This window comes from Protopterus annectens, chromosome 7.part0 (assembly GCF_019279795.1).
Source record: "Protopterus annectens isolate FY-2018-M chromosome 7.part0, PAN1.0, whole genome shotgun sequence".
In the NCBI taxonomy this organism is placed as follows: Eukaryota; Metazoa; Chordata; order Ceratodontiformes; family Protopteridae; genus Protopterus; species Protopterus annectens.
In genome coordinates, this window is record NC_056739.1 from 1,254,577,562 (window position 1) to 1,254,598,858 (window position 21,297).

A 21,297-nucleotide genomic window follows, 5' to 3' on the forward strand; every position below is an offset into this window, starting at 1 on the left:
TGACTGTCATTTGCTTGTTGGGTACTGTTGCTTTGAATTTTCAGACAAGTGCCCTGTTGGGGGACTTTCTTTTACCCTTTTAAACTGTTTTGCTTTATTGGTATTAGATGTCAGCTAAGAGGGATAAATGTGCAGTAGGCAAATCCCGTACAAAGATTGATTTACATTCCTAGTGCCTTTTATGCTTAGGAGCCGAATATGACTACAAAGCCTGTTCCATTTGTCAGTCTTTTGTACCCAAGACTTTGTGGTCCCGTTTGTCCTCGCTCAACACTTTTTTGGAGACCCAACATCTGAAGTGCTTGGCCCACTCCAAGATGGCAGATCCTGCTTCCCCAGATGTACCTCTAGCCCTTAAAAAAAAAATGCTTAAAAAGCCTAGGCCGGAGACACGGCCAACTCTTTCTGATTCCCAAGTATCTGCTGATGTTTCAGAACCAGTGATGCCCTCTACTGAGACCCTTATGGAGACTGGTATGGTGTCAGAGGGCCGTGTGACTGAAGAATCCACAGCGAAAGGTGAACTGTGAATTATCTTGGAGGGTCCAAGAAGGTATCCCTCAGATACTCATTAGGGCAGAGGTCCTGGGTAAACTAATAGAGGTATGTCGGGGATCTGAACCATCATGTTTGTTTTCAGTGGCTGTCGCACCAATTTCTTCTCCTCCTCTGTCTAGGGAGAAGGAATGGATAGATTTCTTCATGGTCTGCTCAAAGCTATTTTGACTCTGAAGCTTCTTTCCTTTTCTTCCCAGCCCTCTCCCCCCACTCCTCAAAAGACTGCTGTGGTTTCATCTTCCTTTGAAGATGAGGTTTCTTATTCTGACCATTCCCTGTCTTTTTCCTCTGAAGTCCACTCTCCTGGCCATGTCCCTTCTGATGGCAAGAACTCCATTTCACTTGACGTTTCTGTGGAAGAACCTTCTTTTGGAAAGAGAATTTTAAACATGAGAAGGCATTTTGAATGTGAGTCTAGCTAGGTTACAGTGGTCCAGAACATATATTATCATCATTTGGAAATGGGCAGTCCAGCTCCTTCTCCAGTTCTTGAGGCTTTCTTAGACACTTTTCAATACATTTAACCTGCCCTAGACTTGCAGCCTCTTGTCCTTAAAAGGCCAGACAGATTTAATAAGGTCCCAGATGATCTTAAGTTCTTGTTTAAAATCCTCATAGCAGACCCCTCTGCAGTGTCTGTCTAAACTGATAAACCTTCAGAACTCCTTCCAAATGCTAATGTGGATAGGTGGGTAAAAAATGTTTATACTTCCTCTACTTTGGCGTTCAGGGCTAATAATTATAAAACCCAGATGACCAAGTATTTGATATCCATCCTCAACTCTTTACATAAGGTAGTGGTGGATCCACAGGGAACTGACCCTAACAAATGCTGTCCTTGCTTACAGTTGTGTCTGGCAACTTGTATAGTCCAATTAAGTGTAGTTATGATGTAGAGGCCTCATCCAGGGCAGCTGAAACTGGCTCCATCATCTGCAGGTGTGCATTGTTGTACAAACATCACTTGGCCAAAGACTTTAAATCAAAACATTTTGGATTCTCCTTTAGAAGAAAAAGAAAACTCTTCTTTAGTCAACCTTTTCAAAAACCCTGCAGGAACAGGGTAAAACCACAAAGGACTGCATACAACTTCTGTTAACCTGTGTATCTGAGGAATTATTCAAACAAATCCACCTGCTTTTTCAGAACGGATCCTAGACCTAGTCAGAAACGCAGGAATGCTCACAAAAGGAGATTCCCCAGGAAAAAAAAACAGAGGGATTCCTCCTCAGGGAAACCTTCCTTTTGGGAAAAATCTCTGACTACACATGGACTCATTCCCCTCTCCACCTCTCATAAAGGCTCACCCAATCTTTCGCCACCTGGGAAAAAATTACCACAGACAAGTGGGTTCTTTCGATCATAAAAAAGGGCTATGAAATGTTTTGGATGGAGATTCCACCACTAAATGGTGTACCTTATCCTTTCCCAACAACTAGATCAATCTACTTCCACTCATTCTACAAGAGCAACAAGCACAAGGCACAATAGAACCAGTGCCCAAAGAATTTTTAGGAAAGGGGTTTTACTCCAGACTCTCCCTACTGCCAAGAGAAGAGCAGTGAAGAGACCCATAATGGATCCTGTAGGTCAGAGTGTGTGATATACCTTTAAGAAGCTTTCCAATGAGTCAGCACATGCATATAAGTACTGAGCACATGCAAGCTAGAGTGCCATTTTGAGTGAGCAGCCATAGTGTGAGCATGCAAGTATGTAGTTAGTTTGTTTAATGTTCCTACCATCTATCCTAATGTATTTGTATGCAGTAAACTTGAACGAACACCCAAGCCACAATGCCTTCTTAATGCACGCAAGAACAACATGGTGTCAGAATGGAATCCATAGTTACAACCATGAGGCAACTGGTTAAAGTTGGAGGAGTATACGGGAGTGGATCATCACTACTGCTCAAATGATTTGCAAAGCAGGTCACAAACAAAAACTTGTTTAAATGATTTCTTTTGGTATATAAAATAAAGCACTTGGAACGCTCAAAACAAATGTCTTATTAAATGAAATGCCTAAAACTGACATTTATAAAAATATTCGAAATAATTAAGAACATTTTGAAACAATATCTGAATCGCATCAAATGTACAAAAAAAGGGAAAACAGCCATATTTTTTCTCTATGTTCTACTGTTTAAAATATCCAAAGTGTGCAAAGTTATTTGCAAGTGTGTTCAGTAGTATTATACCGCAAAGTAAAGTTGTTTCAAAGTGTATTTCGCAAAGTACAGTTATTTCAAGGCATATTTTGTAGAGTACAATATTTTGAAGTGTTTATTGTGTATTTGAATATTATTGCAAGTACATGGTGAGAGTGAATGTTCATACATAATTACAAGGGCCAATTTTGCATTGTTTTACTATACTCTCTGGGCATGGCGGAAGAGTTTTGCGGACCTGCACCAATTGTGTTTGATGATCATATTGCAGAAAATTGGAGAGTGTTTGAGCAGGAGTACAATATTTTCACAGAGGCTGCTTTTTCTGACAAAGACACATGTACAAAGGCATATATTCTGCTTAACTTAGCTGGTTCAGAAGCTATTGACAGAGAATGTTCATTTGTGTATGCACCTGCTGTGTTTGCACGAGAGGGGGAAGAATGCCATATAGTGGTACCGGCTGTAACAAAGGAAGACCCCGAGTGCTTAAAATGTAAATTTAGAGAAATGTGTAACCCCCAAACAAATATTATAATGGAAAGGCACTTATTTTACACAAGGGATCAAAAGTCTGGTGAAACTTTTGCAGCATATATAACTAACTTGAGAACTAAAGCTAGAACGTGCTGATTTGGTGATTTGAGAGATGAGTTAATAAAAGACAGACTTGTGTGTGGTATTAGTAATGACAGTGAGAAAGTTTGCTTCAAGACAGTGATTTAACATTGAATAAGACCATTGAGAATTTGCAAGATATACAAGCTTATAGAAAAGAAAGACGCACAGCTATGCTTACAAATGAGAATAGTAGTGGAAGGCACAGTGACAAAGCTCACGTTGATAGTATGCAGCACATGGTTAAAAGAAACATGTCCAAGCACATGGCAGCTACTGCAGGTCCTATAACAGTCCCTGGGAAACCTGAGACTTTTCTGCAAATTCCAGAGCATGCTCAGTGAAGCATAAGGGTGAGTCGGCAAAGTCAAAACATGTGCCCCCACCCAGCTTCATTGCCAGTTGTTGTAATTGTGGTGGTAATCATGAACCCAGAAGAGAAAAGTGTTTAGTTTTTAGTCAGCAATGTTATTCTTGCAATAAGTGGAATTATTTCAAAAGATTTTGTAAATCATATAAGGCACATTCTTTTAGTAAGAGACATTCCAAGAGGCAAGTTGATCAATTAAAAAGCTGCCACCTTACTTGTTATGTTGATGGTGTCTTTGTGCTTGGTGAAACAGTTAATGCAGTAGATTTGTGGGCAAAGAATGACATCTTTTGTACTGTGGATTAATGGGAGTCCCATAGAACTCAAAATAGATACTGGCTCCAAGTGCAATGTTATGTCAGCAGAAACATTTGCTAGAGTAAAAGCTACAGAACATCTTGATTTGACAAAATGTGTAAAGCTTGTTGCTTATGGTGGTGAAGAGATTCAAACTGAAGGCTCAGTACTGCTTTTATGTTACTCTGCTGGGAACAGCTATGACTTGCAATTTTTTGTAGTCGATAAACACGTGCAGTCATTGATGGGCTTCAGAGATATTTTGAAAATGGGAATGTTTTCACTAAATAAAGAAGTTCACCATGTAAGCCTGCATGACAGCAGCTCAGATTTTGGCCAAAGTATATTTTCTGAGTATACTGATATTTTGCAGACAAAGTAGGCAAACTACCAGTTGTGTACTGCAAGTTAGACCCAGAGGTCAGCCCACTTATCAGGCCAGCATGGAAAATTACAGTAGCTATGCAGAGCAGAGCCAAAGCTGAGCCAGACAAAATGGTACAGTTAGGAGTAATTTGTCCAGTAGAAGAACATACTGAATGGGTATCCTCCATGGTGGTAGCGCATAAGAAAAGCTCAGATGACATCAGAATATGTATTGATCCAAGAGATCTGAACAAAGCATTAAAAAGACCTCATCATCCAATGCGCACAATTGAAGAGATTGTTTCCCTCATGCTAAACACCATTGTTTTTCTTTCTTAGATGCAGAGAGTTCCTTTTGGCAAATTTTGCTTGACCAAAAATCTTCATTGTTAACCACATTCAGTATGCCTTTTGGAAGATACAGATTTCTGGGAATACCGATTGGAATAAATTCTGCCGTCCTTCAGCGTGCGATGGAGCAATTTTTTTCAGGTTGTGTGCTACTATAGTAGATGATATTCTAGTAGGAGGCAGTGGTGAAGTCGAACATGACAGAAACCTCAAGAAAGTTCTGGAAAGACACGTGAAGTTAATCTTAAGCTGAATCCTTAGAAGTGCTAGTTCAGGGTATAAGAAGTTACTTATGTTGGCCAGTTCAGGCTTACGACTATATCCTTCCAAAAAAAACAGCAATTCTCAAGATTCTAGCTCCAGACAATATCCAAGCCCTACACCATTTTCTTGGCATAATCAACTATCTAGGCAAGTTCTTTCCAGATTTAAGCCAACTTTTAGCACCATTACAAGAACTGACATGCAAAGATATAATTTGGGCATGGTCAGAACAGCAACAGAGAGTATTTGATGCCCTGAAGCAGAAAAGTGCCAACCCACCAACTCTCAGCTACTATGATGTTCACAAACCATTTAATCTTTCCTTTGATGCTTCTAAGTTTGGTTTAGGTGCAGTCATTCTTCGTGGGTAGACCAGTAGCCTATGCTTTGAGAACTCCTACTCAGACTGAGATGCAGTATGCCCAGATTGAGAAAGAGCTCTTAGCAAATGTGTTTGCACATTCACAGTTCCATGATTATATTTATGGTCAACCTATCCAAATCAAAACAGGCCACCAACCTCTTGTTACTATTTTGAGAAAGCTATGCATACAGCTGCAGCTAGACTGCAATGCATGATGCTCAAATTTCAAAAGTACAATTTTAATCTTCTGTACACAAAAGGCAAATTTCTTTATCTTGCTGATACTTTATCCAGATCACCCAGAAAAAACGCAAAACAGCGTAACAATGAGCAATTTGATTTTGAGGTCATGGAAGTGAGACATTTTTCTTCCACATGTCTTGATGAGCTCAGAACTTACAACTTCAGATCAAATTCTCCAGAAGCTCTACCACTTTATCAGTCAAGGATGGCCTTCAAAGCAATCTTGTTTACCAGTAGAAGTGCAACCTTATTTTCCATACAGAGATGAGATTTTGTCAGACAATGGTATCATCATGAACGGTCCTAAAGTGAGTGTTCTAAAGTCCTTGCAGCATGACTATATTAAGATCTTGCATCATGACCACTCAGGAACTGATTCTACCATAATAAGGGTAAAGAGGTCAAGTATTTTGGCCTTCTATGTCAAGAGATATTGAGAAAGTGCTTTCATCTTGTTCAGTGTGTAATAGTACAAAGCTGCATCAATAGAAAGAATCACTTCAGTTAAGCCAGATTACTGAGCTACATTGATCAACAGTAGCTACAGATATCTTTGAGTGGAATATTCAACATTATTTGGTGTTAGTAGACTCTTATTCAAATTGGTTCGAGATTGACCTACTAGCCAACCTAACTTCCAGTACTGTCATTACTAATTTGAAGCGACATTTTTCTGTCCATTGTAGTTCACACAAAGTTATTTCTGACAATGGTGCACAGTTTACAAGTCAGCTGTTCAAGAAATTTGCAGAAGGGAAACCAAAAACATATCTTATCCTAACAGATAATTTAAAATACCTAGTTAAATTCTTCTGCATATAATTCTAAAGCATCCCACCTAAGGCAGGCAACAAGTATCTTTTAAACTGTGAGCATTGCTGAACTGTTGAAACTTGAAGTATGCATTTGTTTAACAATTACTTTCTAGTTACTAATGAAGTCTTGTACATAAAGTCTAAAATATCTTATCTAATGCTTGTAACGTGTTTTGTATAAACTGTGAAGATTATTGAACTGTTTAAAATTTGTAGTATTTAACTGTATAACAACTAGTACCTATATGTTAGTAGTCTAGTAATCTCTTGGAGCTTATCTCCCCGGGACTCTACTGAAAATGGACATGAATCCAGTTAGACTATCCCGGTCAACAAATGTAATAAATAAAATGAATTTGTTCATATTAAGAGTAGTCCTGAATGCCCTCAGTCCAATGGCTTGGCTGAACGTGCAGTTCAAAGTGCAAAACAGCTGTTAGAGAAATCCAGATGTTGACAATACCAATGTTTTTCTCAACTTGTTAAATCTCAGAAACATTCCTTGTGATAAACATCTTGGTTCACCTGCCCAGAGACTTATGTAGAGACAAATCAGAACCGTACTACCAGTCAGCAGTAATTTATTGGTTCCATGTGCTAAGAACAACTAAAGCAGTAAAAGCCCACCTGTTGAAAAACCATTTGTCCTAGAAGTCTTACTATGATAAAACCAGCAAACCACTAAGTTCATTGAAAAAAGAGATTGTGAGGCTGCAGACATCAAAAGGTTTTGATCGCATCGGATTTGTGAAGAGTTTGTGTCAAGAGCCGAGATCGTACATTGTAGAATCACAAGGAATGGAATTCAGACACAATTTGAAGCATTTGTTTACAAGTGTCTGAACCAGTGTTACAGCATTTTGCCTATGACAAAGAATCTAGTTATCAGAGTGATATGTCCAATGTTCCTGTTCCAGAGAACATGTCGTTAGCAATCCTCATTCCTGAGAAAATCCATGAAACTACTCAAGCAGAACATTCCTCAGTGACTGTCTCTGTTGCTAAACCCAGTCCTAACTATTGTCACAAGATCAGGTTGCATTTCAAAATCTAGTTCCAGATGCACAGCAACCTGGACATGACTGTTTTTCTTTATTAGTGTGTGCATAATTGCATGCTTGTTAAAATGTCATTGTTTATATGAGATAGCTCAGTAAAGAGAGAGGCTGTAGATCAGAATGTGTGATGTACCTTTAAGAAGCTTTCCAGTGAGTCAGCATATGCATATAAGTACTGAACACGTGCAAGCTAAAGTATGATTTTGAGTGAGCAGCCACAGTGTGAGCTGTGAGCATGCAAGTATGTAGGCAGTCATTCAGATAGTTTATTTAAGTTTAATGTTCCTGCCATCTATCCTGATGTATTTGTATACAATAAACTACTTAAATGAGCACCCAAGTCTCAACGTTTTCTTAATGCACATAAGAAGAGCGACAGATCCCGCCTTACTAAACGCTTTCCTAAAAGTGCCAACCCATGTTTTCACTACACGCACTGCTGCCTTTCATATTGCCTCAGGCTTTTCTTGTATCTCTGGATCTAAAAGATGCCTATCCCCATATACCAGTTCATCCCCCCTTGCAGGAGATTCCTCGGGTTTTGTTCTGGGTCATCTCACTTTGTTTACTGCTTTGTCTTTTGGGGTCTCCACAGCCAAAAGAGTTTTCACAAGGTGTCTGACACCAGTGATTGCTTTCTGTTGAACTCGCAGAATCCAGGTTTTTCCCTACATAGACAATCTGTTGATCTAAGCTGCCTCACCACAGATTCTTCTGCAGCACCTCCAATTCATCCTCAACCTCCACTCACAGTAGGGGTTCATTGTCAACTACAAGAAGTTCTTCCTGCAGTTGACTCGGAACCTAGTTTTCCTATGCAGCAGACTGGATACAAAAAAGATGCAGACCTACCTGCCTAAGGAAAAATTGCAGAACTTTACAGACCACTAGCACAGCCTTGCGTTCCTCAGCCAGGGAGATTCCTATGGGCTGTGAGATTCACAGCAGCTACTATTCCAATGCTTCCTCTAGCTAAAATGCATATGATCTCAACACTCACTCTTTAAGACACAGTAATTCCTGTATTGCAATGTCTTAGAAGGGGAACTCTTATGGTGGAATGGTGGGCCGGATGACGCTCAATCCAGGACTCCCATTCACTCTTCCAGTCTCAGTTCAGGAAATGTCCATACCACAGATGCCTCAGACGAGGCATGGTTGCCCTGGACAGGGACCCACCAAGTTCAGGGCAGATAGAAGCCAAAACTATTAAAGGAACACATTAACTTGAAGGAGGTGAGGGCCGATATCCAAGCTATTCAAGATTTCTCATGTCTGTAAATCAGATTCCCTAAGAGTGTTCACAGACAGCACAACTCTCATGTGGTACATAAGCAAGAGTGAGCCAGATCATACTAACTGCGCAGATTGGCACAGAAGGCCTGGGACTTGCCACCCAGAAAAGTATGTCACTAATAGCCATATGCATCCCATCGCAAGACAATGTGTTGGTAGATGCATTAAGCAGGACCTTGGAGGGCACTCACAAATGGATCCTGAGAAAACTGTTTTTTTCTGGACATTCTTCAACATTAGGTCGCATCTCAGATTCGACTGTTTTTTGTTTTGTTTTTTCAGAAAACAGCAAACCTCTCCCTCTCTTCTGCATCATGGACCCTTGCCCTCAGCCAGGAGGACAGATGCTTTCTCCTTTCACTTGACAAGGAAATTCCTCTATGCCTTTCATCCACTACCTCTCATTCCAAGAATTCTTCTAAAGGCCAAAAAAGGGGGAGGGGGCTTTTGCTGGTGACTCCATTTTAGTGAAGACAGAATCACTTCCCTTGTGTTTCATCTAGCCAAGGGCATGTGGTTCATCAGTTCCCTTGTGTGTTTCATCTAGCCAAGGGCATGTGGTTAAAACTACCAATTCAAGTGGATCTAGTCGATCAGCAGAAGAGGTCTGTACTGCATCCCAACCTGTCATTCCTTAACCTAACTCCATGGATGATAGTGTTCTGATTCCTTACAGGTACCATTTCTTACAGAACATAAATCATGTTCTCCAAGAAGCCAGGAGAACCACCACTTTATAATCTTACATAGTCAAATGGAAGAGATTTTCATTTTGGTGCTATAGGAGAAGACCAGCAGTACATTCCATACTGAAATATCTGTGTGCGTTCATGCATACAGGTCTGGCCTACTCCTCCATCAAAGCCCACCTGTCAGCAATCTCTGCCTGTTTACCTCTCAATCCCCTTCTTGCATCCTAGGCCTGAGGTTAAAATATTCCTTAAAGTGGTTCTGCATCTTAGACTACAAAGAAAGCCCATAACCCCTCTTTGGGACCTCAACTCTGTGCTAGAAAAGCTTACTTACCTCCTTTTGAACCAGCAGCATCAGCAAATCTCAAATTCTGCACCTGAAATTTTTTTTTCATCTTTTTCTAGCTCTCATTTCAGCTAGGAGAGTTTTCGAGCTTCATGCACTTGTGGCTATTCCTCCATTTCTTATTTTTCACTAGGACATTGTAACCCTGAGAGCTAACCCTTTATACCCAGACTTGTGAACAAGATCTCTCTCAATAAGGCCATAAACCTTCCTAATTTCTTTCCCACTTTACAGAATTGGTGTGTGTGTGGGGGGTTCCTACACTTTCCAGATGTTTACAGACCGCTAGGATCCTATCTGGACAAAACCAAATCCATTCGAAAGTCTGAACAACTGCTTGTCTTTCTCATGGACCATCACAGAGCACCTGGATGAAGTTTTCTGGTCTTCATCAGAGTCTGGTCCGGATAGGATGCTTTCAGTTTGCTGTTGGTGCCATCTATTCTGGTACAACATACCAAAATTTGAACTTTCATATATACACACAGTGTTCCCCAAGGTGTTGGCAATGGCGCATACTAAGAAAAAACTTGATCGTTTCTCACAGGATTGCCTTTATCTTTGAGCAGACTTTTCAGTGTTGTTGTTGTTGGAGTAGGTCCCAGGAGGTTGGGAATTTGGCAGCTTGGTAGAGTCTCCAAACTCAAACCCTTTTGTGCCATTTGGGTTTGATAGTTGCAATGATTTTTACAGTGATTATTGCACATCTGACCATTCCCTGCGTTTCACTGAACCATAAGATATCAGTGAATTAGAAATAAATTAGAAGACATCGGTAGTAGACAAACCACCATGTGATTTCAGACCACCATTTGTTGTCGGATCCATTTTAGTAGGCTCTGGCATTGGGGACTAGATCCATTAGTCTTTAAGTTGGTCTGCCATTCTCGTATCATTAACTGTCTTAGTCTTGTAACTGATGCTTTTCTAGTGGGGAAGAGAGCTTTGCCATGGTCAGGGGATACAGACTTGATATTTACTGGATGTAGAAGCAATTTTCCTAACTTTCAACACCGTGGAAGGAAAACTACATCTAGTTCAACTACTAACTTGTTTCAAAACCTAATCTTGTGTGTGTGTGAGGGGGGGGGGTCTGCCCCATTTATAAAGGTGCAGCAAATATGTATGGCACTAGGCAATAGAGGTAGTACTACCTCAGCAGCTTACTTCCTGGATGAAAAGAATGTGCCGGTTAACTCCTTGACGTACTCATTTGACCCTCTTCTGGAGTTTCAGATTCATAACTATACTTGGTTCAGATTTTCTGGAAGTGGAATAGTCTTGACATCTTTTTGTATTGAGGAGAATGTAGTGTTCCCCGTCTTTTCTACATGCAAAAGGACAAAGGGGTTCTGTAAATATCCTTCATCCATTGATATATAACTTTCTGCTATTCTCACTGATTCTACACATCATTGCATACTTCAGGGAAGTATACCCCTCAACTTCTTAATGCAAGTATTCTGGACAAAGCTATAAATAGTGGGGCATAAAGTGCCCAAATCATTGCCAGATTTTAAATATTGCTCTTATACATGTAGTTAAGTTGCTAGAATGTGAGTTGCATTCACATGCATTTTCCTGAAGGATATGAAGTCTGAAACTCGAATGTCTGTCATTATTTAGTGACTTCAGTACTTATTTTCTAGAAAACCACACATTTTTTGAAGAACAGACCAAAATATGAGGCAGAAATTTGGACATTCTGCAAAAGTTTGTACACTTAAGAGAAATGCAGGGAAGAAAGACAAAAGGTAGCAAAGATGAGTGTGATTTTAAGCTGATCAGTCCCTGGTGATAAAGAAAACTTTGTGTGTAGCTAATGGAATCCCTCAGGATTAGCTTGACATTCTGCTATACCCCAGGACCTGGCTTCTGTCTTAAACCCATTTGTTGATACTGAACACCTCTTGGGAATGGTATCAAAAGTGACTTCCACCAGGCAAACTTAATGTACCAAGTAGAAGAGATTCTGCATGTAGGCAATGCAATAACTGATGCCACCCAGCTTGATGAAGAAAATGGTAATATAGTATATGAATAATGAAATGAGAAGAGATTAAGTACTGCCCCTTGGGATATACCTTTTGAGAAGATACCTTCATCTAAAATCTGGTTACCTGTCTGGACTTTGAAGATGCTTCAACTAAGGTTGAGATAAATCTCAGAAGATTTAAGTTTTTTTTTGGAAATGTTTAGTTACCAACACTTTTAGATGCTTTCTTGAGTTCAAAAAGTATACTTTTTAAAGGTAACCTTTCCATTTAAGGTTACTGGGTATATGGCAGTCACTGTATTATAATCTGCTATGAATCCTCACAAGGTTAAAAATGATAAGGTTATATTTGTTGATGTGATCAAAAAGTTGAACCTTGGATAATCCAGACCATCTTCTTCAACTTCTAGGATTTGTACCTCAGGTTCAAGTCATTTTGGCAGAAAAAAGCAATGGAAAATATCTTTGGCTGTTTTTTATGAATATATAGTCTTTTTGGGTTGGGTATTCTTCTGATTTTATTCAGAATCTGGTTGACAACACTGTTTAGGTCAGCCCTTTTCTGGTTTTACTTTTCTTATAGTTTTGCTAAAATCTAAACAAAGCAGCTGTTTGTAGCCTCTCCTTCAGGCCATGATTAATTCTGCATTGTTTTCTCTTTCTCATTAGCTCTGTATTTGGATATGGGATTGTTAGCGGCTCTTCCCATTTAGTTTACTTGATGACTTTTATCATCTAGTTAGTGTTTGTTTTTGAACTTGTGTGATTATTTGTTTCCTTTCTATCACAGAGCATTCAGGATTTAAAAAAAATGTTGTAAGTGAAGTCACAAAATCCTGTCACCATATAGGAGCTTACTGTCAACATTCCTGGCTGAAGACTTGGAAGTTGACTGGAAAGAAAATACAACAGTTCAAGGAATTACTCAAGGCTCTTGCACCTCAAGAAGAGGATGAAATAGGTGGAGTTGAAGAAGAATGGCAGCACATCAAAACAGCATGTGTGAGGACTACAGAACAGATAAGTAACCAAGCCAGGTATGGAAATAAGGTACATAAGGAAAGCTGGTGGTGGAATGCAGAAATCCAGAAAGTCATCAAAAGAAAGGAGTGCAGGAAAAAGTGGGAGATAAAAAAAGGCTGACCAAGCTAGGAAGGAATACTGGTTGGCTAAGAAAGGAGTAGCAATAGCAAAGAATAGGGCATCACAGGCACTCTACCAACTTCTGGAAAGTGTCTCAGTAGGTGGCACAAAGAAACTATATCAGGTTGCAAGGCAAAGACAGAAAGGTAAAGAAGATAGACACCTTTCATAAGGGATGCCAGCAACAACTTGCTCACCAATCCACAGGACATCAAAGGCAGATGGAAGGAGTACTTCCAGCAGCTTCTAAATAAAGAAAAACCCACAGAAGCTATACTGCCCCAGACACAACCTACAATGAGTGAAGAAGAAGAACCCATCCTAGAAGAAGTAAGAACAGCACTAAGGAAAATGAAGTCATGGAAAGCAGCAGGCTCAGATGAGGGTACAGCAGATATGATAAAGATGCTGGGTGAGATAGAGGAGAAATGCCTCCTGAGGGTACTCAGCAGTGTGGAGAAGAAAAACATGTCCCAGGTCACTGGAGAATAAGCATACCCATACTAGTGTACAAGAACAAAGAGGACATCCACAACTGTGGGCGGTACAGAGGCATCAAACTCCTATCCTATTGCATGAAAGTTCTGAAGAGGGTGAATGATAAACGGATATACAGAGTAGTAGCATTTAAGATGGGAGATGAACATTTCAGATTCAGATCAGGATGCAGCACAACTGATCCGATGTTTGCAACTGAGACAAATAGTTGAGAAGAATATAGAGGCGAGGTAAGAGTCCGACTGGGCATTCTTAGAGAAAGCATATGACAAGGTCCCAAGAAAGCTGATTTGGGCAGTATTATGGTGGTTTGAAGTCACAGAAACACTGGTAGAATTAGTGCAGGCTATGTACAAGAACCCAATGACTTAAGTACAAACAGTGTTTGGCCTCACAAAGGGGTTCCCAGTGGGAGTGGGTGTAGACCAGGGTTCAGCTCTGAGCCCGCTGCTGTACTGGTGATGGACTACAGTAACAAACAGGTTGGAGCGGACAGATCTTCAAAGTTGCTGTATGCAGATGATGTGGCATTACAGGCAGACTCTGAGCAAAGAACTTCAGCAAAAGATAGGGGAATGGAATGCAAAACTAAAGGCACATGGGATGAAATTAAGTACAGATAAGACAGTGGTAATGGCAGCAAACTGGGGAAATCAGAAGAAGCTGACAACTGAGATAGAAGGGAAGATAGTAGAATAGGTAAATAGCTTTAAGTATCTAGGAGAGTGGTTGAGGAGAAGGGAAGTCTGAATGAAGAGGTCAAAGCTAGAATCGGAGGGGCTGCAGCCAACTGGCGTAGTGTATCAGGTGTAGTCTGTGACAGAAGAATGCCAAAGAAGCTGAAAAGTAATGTTTACAAGACAGTGGTGCGACCAGTACTACTGTATGGTACATAAACCTGGACAGTAAAGGCTGAGCAGATGAAGAAGCTAGAGGTGATGGAAATGAAGTACATGAGAAGGGTGGTAGGATGCACTCTTTGGGACAGAAGAAAACATGAGGACATGAGCAGAAGCTGAAGTAGCTTCAATTGCAGAAAAGATCAAAGAGAACAGATTACGGTGGTTTGGACACGTGCAGAAACGCAGAAGACAATCTGGTGAAGAAGATTTGGGACAGGCAGGAAGAAGGTAGGAGGAAATGAGGACATCTAGCAAAGAAGTGGGTGGACTGTGTGAAAGATCATCTGTGACAGTCAGGCATATGAATGTCAAAGAAGGCAGGAGTTTGACATTGAATCGAGAGAAATGGCGACACTTAACGTGACTCCCCGACCCCATGTAGAAAATCGGGAAAAGGGGGTGGCTGCTGCTGCTGATGATGATATAGGAGCTTATTATTTAGAAGTTTACCGTGAAGTACTTGAAGGCTATGACAAGTGTACATTTACAGACAACAAAAATTAACTTGCCCTTAAATTTTTATTACGTTGAAAATGTGAAGATGGGGAGACTTTTTCATCCTTATCCTTCCAAATCAGATTAAGTATCCAAAAGAAGAAAAATAGCTAGAAGAAAGAGGTCTGCTCATTATCATTTAGCTTCTCCAGTTCTTGTCAGGAAACCGGTAAGAAAGATCAGGGAATCCACTTTAGGTATGAATGGTTGATGATCATTGTGTTTCACTGTTGCAGTCCTTACAAAATGGTTTATCCAGCTCCCGGTAGCCCACAGTCGGCCAGAATACCAAAGTCTATGGTATATGATGTTGGCTGCCCTCGGTTTAGGCCTGACGTCAGGTACAAAGGAAGGCAGCTGACGCCATTTCCTTAGTCTTTCTTGCCGCGGAGCCCGAAGCAGAAGCATTTTGCACGAGTGCCGGTCAGCCAAGTACTTTCTTTTTATATTCCGACTGCTTAGTTGAAGACATCCTCAGATAAGTACCCCATTGGGGACCCTCTTTTCTTGCTTTAACGAATGTCAGAGAAAGTTAATAACTTTGGAAAGTGGATGCTCTGTCCTTCCCCTGGGTACAGCTCTCGATCTATACATTCTCTCCTCTGCCTCTTCTTCCCAGAGTGCTGTTAAAGATAAGGGCCATCATCATAGCTCCAGACTAGCCCAGACAACATTGGTATCCACTACCTCGCAGTCTCAGCCTTGGCATCTTCCCCTGATACCAGATCTCTTGGTTCAGGAAGGGGGAAAAATTCTGCATCCTCATCTTCAGACTGCGTTTGGCAGCTTGGCTCATAATTTAAACCTTTCCCAACAGGTGGTTGAGGTCCTTCGTGAGGCCAGGAGGCCTAGCACTAGGAAATCTTACGCAGATAAATGGAAAAGATTCTCCATTTGGATGCAGACTAGAGGGGAAGACCCTTCTCAACCTACTCTTCCTCTTATTCTTGACTATCTGGCAGGATTGCCTAATGGTGGACTTTCCTTTTCTTCTATCAAAATCCATGCTTCAGCTATTTCTGCTCATTGTTCCTTTGAGCATCCCATTTTCTCTCATCCCTTCATAAAACAGTTCTCAGGGGAGCTAGCAATTTAAAGCCTCCCAGAAGGGCACCCACTCCTGCTTGGGATCTCAATTTTGTACTTGAGAAACTTACTCTGCCTCCTTTTGAACCAGCTGCCTCAGCAGACCTGAAGTTTCACTCCTGGAAAACTGCCTTTCTCTTGGCTATTACTTCAGCTAGAAGAGTTTCTGAGCTGCGGGCCTTAATGGCAGTAGCGCCTTTTATCATCTTCCATGTGGATCGGGTTTCTCTTCTAACTAATCCATCCTTTATGCCTAAGTTGGTTTCTAGCCTGACTCTTAACCAGTCTATCCACCTGCCTACCTTATTTCCTAATCCTCAGAATAAAGGGGAAAGGTTACTGCATTCCCTGGATGTGCATAGACAGCTTAGATTTTACCTGGACAGGACTAAATCTTTTCGAAAGTCAGCTCAGTTGTTGGTCAGTTTTGCTCCTGGAGCTCAGGGCAAAGCTATTTCTAAACAGACTATTTCTAAGTGGATTGCTCAGTGTATTCACTTTTGTTACTTACAGCATGGCAAGGTTCCTCCTCAGAGTATTAGGACCCATTCTACTAGGGCAGCCTCTATCTCAGCAGCTTTTTTAAGAGGTGTACCTACTAGGGACATACTGGAAGCAGCTACATGAACTTCTGTCTGCACTTTCACTAAACATTACAATTTACCCTTGTTTTCTAAGTCCAGGGCTGGTTTTGCCACTGCAGTGTTGCAGGGCATCCTTACCAACCCTCAAACAGTGGGTGTTCCTCCTCCCTTTTGTTTTTTTTTTTCCTAGGTTTTGGAAATAACCCATTTTGTAAGGACTGCAACAGTGAAACACTATGAGCATAGTACAGTTGTGTACACTTGCCATAAATGTAGATGTTAGAGTGTATTCACTGTTGCAGTCCTGGTTTCCCCCCTTCCATCCCTCCTTTTTTCCTAGGGCACAGACTTGATTTTCTTTTCCTGGTCTAACCTTTTTTGGGGGACTCCTGACAGTTAAGGCAAGAAAAACTGAGGAAATGGCATTGGCTGCCTTCCCTTGTACCTGATGTCCTGACATCAGGCCTAAACTGAGGGCAGCCGACATCATATACCAAGGACTTTGGTATTCTGGCCGTCTGTGGGCTACCGGGAGCCGGATAACCCATTTTGTAAGGACTGCAACAGTGAATACACTCGAACATCTACATTTATGGTAAGTGTACACAACTGTGCTTATTTCCTTGGTGATAGAATGCAAGAGCAAAAGGAAATCTCTTTGATAAAGTTGCATGTCTATAGCTTTGGAGGTAGAGCTGATGAGGTTGTCCGCCTCTGGACTTTACTTTTTAAGATTCATGAGGTTAGTAGATACATTTCTTCCTATGAGTGTTACCCTGGATATTGTCTATTCTAAAATGGCTATTCCACAGACCCAAATGGAGCTTATCACTTCCTCCTCTTTTTCCAGAGTAGGCATGAATTTTGTTCTGCTCCCTGCTGTTTTGGACTTGTCTTCATTGTGCATCTTTACTCGCCAGTTGTCAGGGAAATGGGGTTCATCCAACAAATGTTCTTGCTGACATGGATAGAAACCTTGTCTTCAATGCCTATTGACACTCAGCCAAATTGTTTTTCTTCAGTGTCTGCTCTGTAGTCAGCATCAGCCATATCAGTGTTAGTTCATTTAGTGCTGAACCTGTCTTCATCTGTCTGCATCTTCATTCCAAGACTGTCTGGTATCCTTCCACATTGCCCAACATGATATTGCAGATGTTAAACCAGATGGATCAGCTGCAGGATCAGACAGAACTCAAGAAGAAACTGGTTTCAGGTAGCAGTGAAGTTTATCAGTCTTGAACTTGTCAATGTATCTAGTGCACAATGTCACAGATAAAGGGGGGGCGTGCAAGTAGCAGCTACCTGTGTTACAACTGGCCATTACTCTTGGCTGCAGCTAACAGATTTGGCCAATGATTTCAAATCACCTTTTCTGAACACTTGTTTCAATGACATTCACCTCTCCAATCTACAAGTGACAGGAAACTTCAGAAAATTGATAGACATGGGAAGACTGACTTCTGTTGTTTTTTTGTTTTCAGACCCCAGAATGGATGTCTGCCACAACTCTGAAAAGCCTGAAGCAAATGTAGTTTTCAATAGAATGCTTAGTAGCAACGGAGCCAGCAGCCTGGGAGGGGTTAATGTACTTACTCATGGTTCCTTCCAGAATGTGTGTCTGTCCAGAGACCCTTCCATAACCCACCATGACAACGCACCCTGCCATTATCTGCCACCCTACCCTGTCATAGGAGAGGAGCAAAACGAGAGTTAATCAATCCAATTGGAAAGGGAGATCCAAGAGGTCCTACCAGCTCATATAGTGTCAGAATACTATTTAGAATTCTTCTGGCTCTGACAAAAAAAAATAAAGCATTTCAGACTGATAATGGTCCAAGTGCCATAAATAAAATTGTCCCAGAATAGACTGTCTGGATAGTATCAGTAGAAACAGTCCTTCCTTGCCTTCCAAGAGGTGACTGACTGCTTTTTTGACCTCTAGGATGCTTATATGCACATCAAAATAACTAGTTGGTCAAAAAGGTTTGCAAGACAAACATTGCCATTTTGGGGCTATGCCATTTGGTCTGACTGCAGGCCATTGGAGTTCAACAAATCTCTGCCCTTGGTTTCAAGAGACAAAAGTGTTTCCCTTCCTAGATGATGGGCTGCTATTAGCACCAACACTTGACATTTTTCTAATGGTACATGATTCTTTACTCCACACCTACCAATCCATAGACATTACAGTGAGCACTGCAGTCCTTGCTGGAGACCATCACATTCACGTGTTGTTTCTTAGACACTTGCCTGTGCATGGTCAGTCTATCTCGGGAAGAGATTCTTTCCTCTCACAAAACAGCAATGGTCATACGTTTGTCCTCAGCAAATCTGATCCCTTCTGCTTTGGCCTCTGTCTGGAGAAGCCCTTGTGTCTGAGGCCTTGGAGAACATTTCTGTCTCATTTGACTGGCTTACCTTATCCCAGCCTTCACTCCCTCAAGTTAACTGCTTGTTTTTTTGACTTTCATTGATGGCCAGAGATGCTGTATACTCTGCCTGGGTTATCCAAATCCTTTCTTCTGCTAAGAGACTTAACATGAGGAAAAAGTATAAGAACAAATGGAATGTGGTCATGATCTGGACCCCTTTGCAGCTTCCATTCCATTTGTATTAGATTAACTGGCTCAGTGTTTTTATTCTAGTCCAAGACATTCTTCTATTAAAATTAGTTTTTTTTATCATATTACATTTTTGTCAGTCTTCTCATCAGTTCCTTGATATCTCTGAAATTATGCAATGACTTCCGAAGAGGAACCTTCCTCACCAGACTTTCTCTTAAGAATTCTATTCCTTTATGAAACATTTAATGTAATTTTGGAAAAATGTACCTTTTCCCCTTTTAAAACCGCATCTAGGGCAGAGCTGAAGTACCTTTATCATGTAAACAAATATCAGAAGCAAAGTGCTTTCCATTGACAGTCTCTAGTCTGTTTATAAGGATATAATGCTCTTGTATACTAATCCTACATTCATGCCCTAGGCAGCCACAGAATTTTAAATCAATCTACTAGTCCTCAATTGCTCAGATAAACAGAGGGAGCACTTTGTATTTGGATGTAACAAATGTGCAGCAAAATATCTAACTGAATAATACAGATGTGTAATTCAGATATAGAATATACCAAATTTATAAATTAATAAATACACATTTAAGAATAATAGCCGCTAAAATTTGAATAAAAAAATAATATATTAGGTATATTATATATTTGAATTATACATCTGAATAATTCAGTTAGATATTAAAAGATTTTTAGAATGTTATATCTAACTCTAAATGCTATCTGGTTGTCAAGTTTAAATCTTATTTGACCTCTGGATGTAACATGTCTTGTGATGTGTTGGTCATGTGTAGTAAATAAGATATTTAAAGAGACTTGTTTGTGTATTCCTTATTTTCATGAAGTCTATAGCAGTGTACCAGATGAAAGTCCTTAATAAATGGATGATTGGACAATGTGGAACATGTTTTTTTTTTTTTTTTTTAAGTAGTTTGTATAATATGCATTTTGGCCAGTGCATTTGTTTGGATGTACATAGACGATTGAGGTTTTATCTGTATAAAACAAAATCAGTCAGAAATGACAATCAGCTTTTGTTTTATGACCAGACCATAAATTATGGCAGAAGGTATCAGAAATTGCTTTTGCAAGATGGATTACAAAATGCATTAAACGTCTCCATAAGAAGTACTGCAAATTGATTCCAATATCTGTATTAGCTGATTCTACAAGGACCATGGCTGTTTTCAAAGCATTCTTTGGTTAATTGTTTACTGACAGAATTTGTGTGACATTATCTTGGGCTTCTTTGCCCACTTTTGCAAAACAATATAAACTAGATGTGACCTCTAAGGAAATAAATGTCTTCCTTTGGAACCACCATATATCATGGGATCTTCTCATGACACCATCCCAGGAAGTTAAGCTGGGTACTCCTGGGAAGTTCATAATGTACTTAAAATTGTAGTCATGTTTGACTCTAATCTTTCAAAAATATTACACTTCAGCAGCTGTTATCAATGCTCCGCAGATTATTGTTGACATTTTTGTGAACTAATGCAGCCTAGATGTAGAATCTAGAAGGAAAGCAGTCTAACATAGTTATACACCAAGGCTGTTTTATAGGCAATTAACTTTTCTGTTTTCGTTTGTGGGTGACTAAGATATGTTCCTTAGGGTGATCTTGTGAAGGAAGTGTCACTGGTTAAGAGACATCTTGCTTAAAGATATAAATGAGAGAATGGGATGTACCAAATTTGTTTGTGGTGTCCTGGTTATCCCATTCTCTCTTCTCTTGGCCTTAAACTGGCTGAGTGTATTCCACCTTTGTTTACAAGCTGAGCATTCTACCCTCATCCTTGTGGTTCTTTGAGAGAATGGTTAAGCAAGGCTGCTGTCTTACTTGAAAAACAGGCATTTACCTGTACTTACGATAGTAGCTTGGGTATGCCTTTGATTTGCACAGAAAAAGTTCTTGTGATTTTGATGCCAGTTCAGTATAGATATAACCTTATTAGAGATTCCTATGAAGATTTGTTGCATATGTACATGAATAACATTGTAGTAGTACTTAGAGCATGCTAAGAACATGGAAGGGGTTTTAAATTGTAAATAACAATGAATCATATTTTTTGTTTCAGAAATTTCTCTTGATACAACAGTCAGTGGAGACACCAAAGAAAATCTGTATTTCACAACAGTTATAAGCTGCAGTCCAGTGTATTTCTGATAATTATCAGCACAAAGATAATTTATGAAAAAGGTATACTTCTAGACTTGCTAC

At 40.2% G+C, this 21,297-nt stretch overlaps 1 protein-coding gene across 1 annotated transcript in view; it reads left to right on the forward strand.

Annotated features, from left to right (window-relative positions):
• Window positions 1–21,297, forward strand: part of ZWILCH (zwilch kinetochore protein) — a 1,326,642-nt gene that overhangs the window by 1,243,159 nt on the left and 62,186 nt on the right. Inside the window, exon 18 of the mRNA XM_044077868.1 lies at window positions 21,155–21,276. Coding sequence (XP_043933803.1) covers window positions 21,155–21,243 — 89 coding nt within the window. The 3' untranslated portion in view covers window positions 21,244–21,276. The remainder of the gene's footprint in view (window positions 1–21,154; window positions 21,277–21,297) is intronic.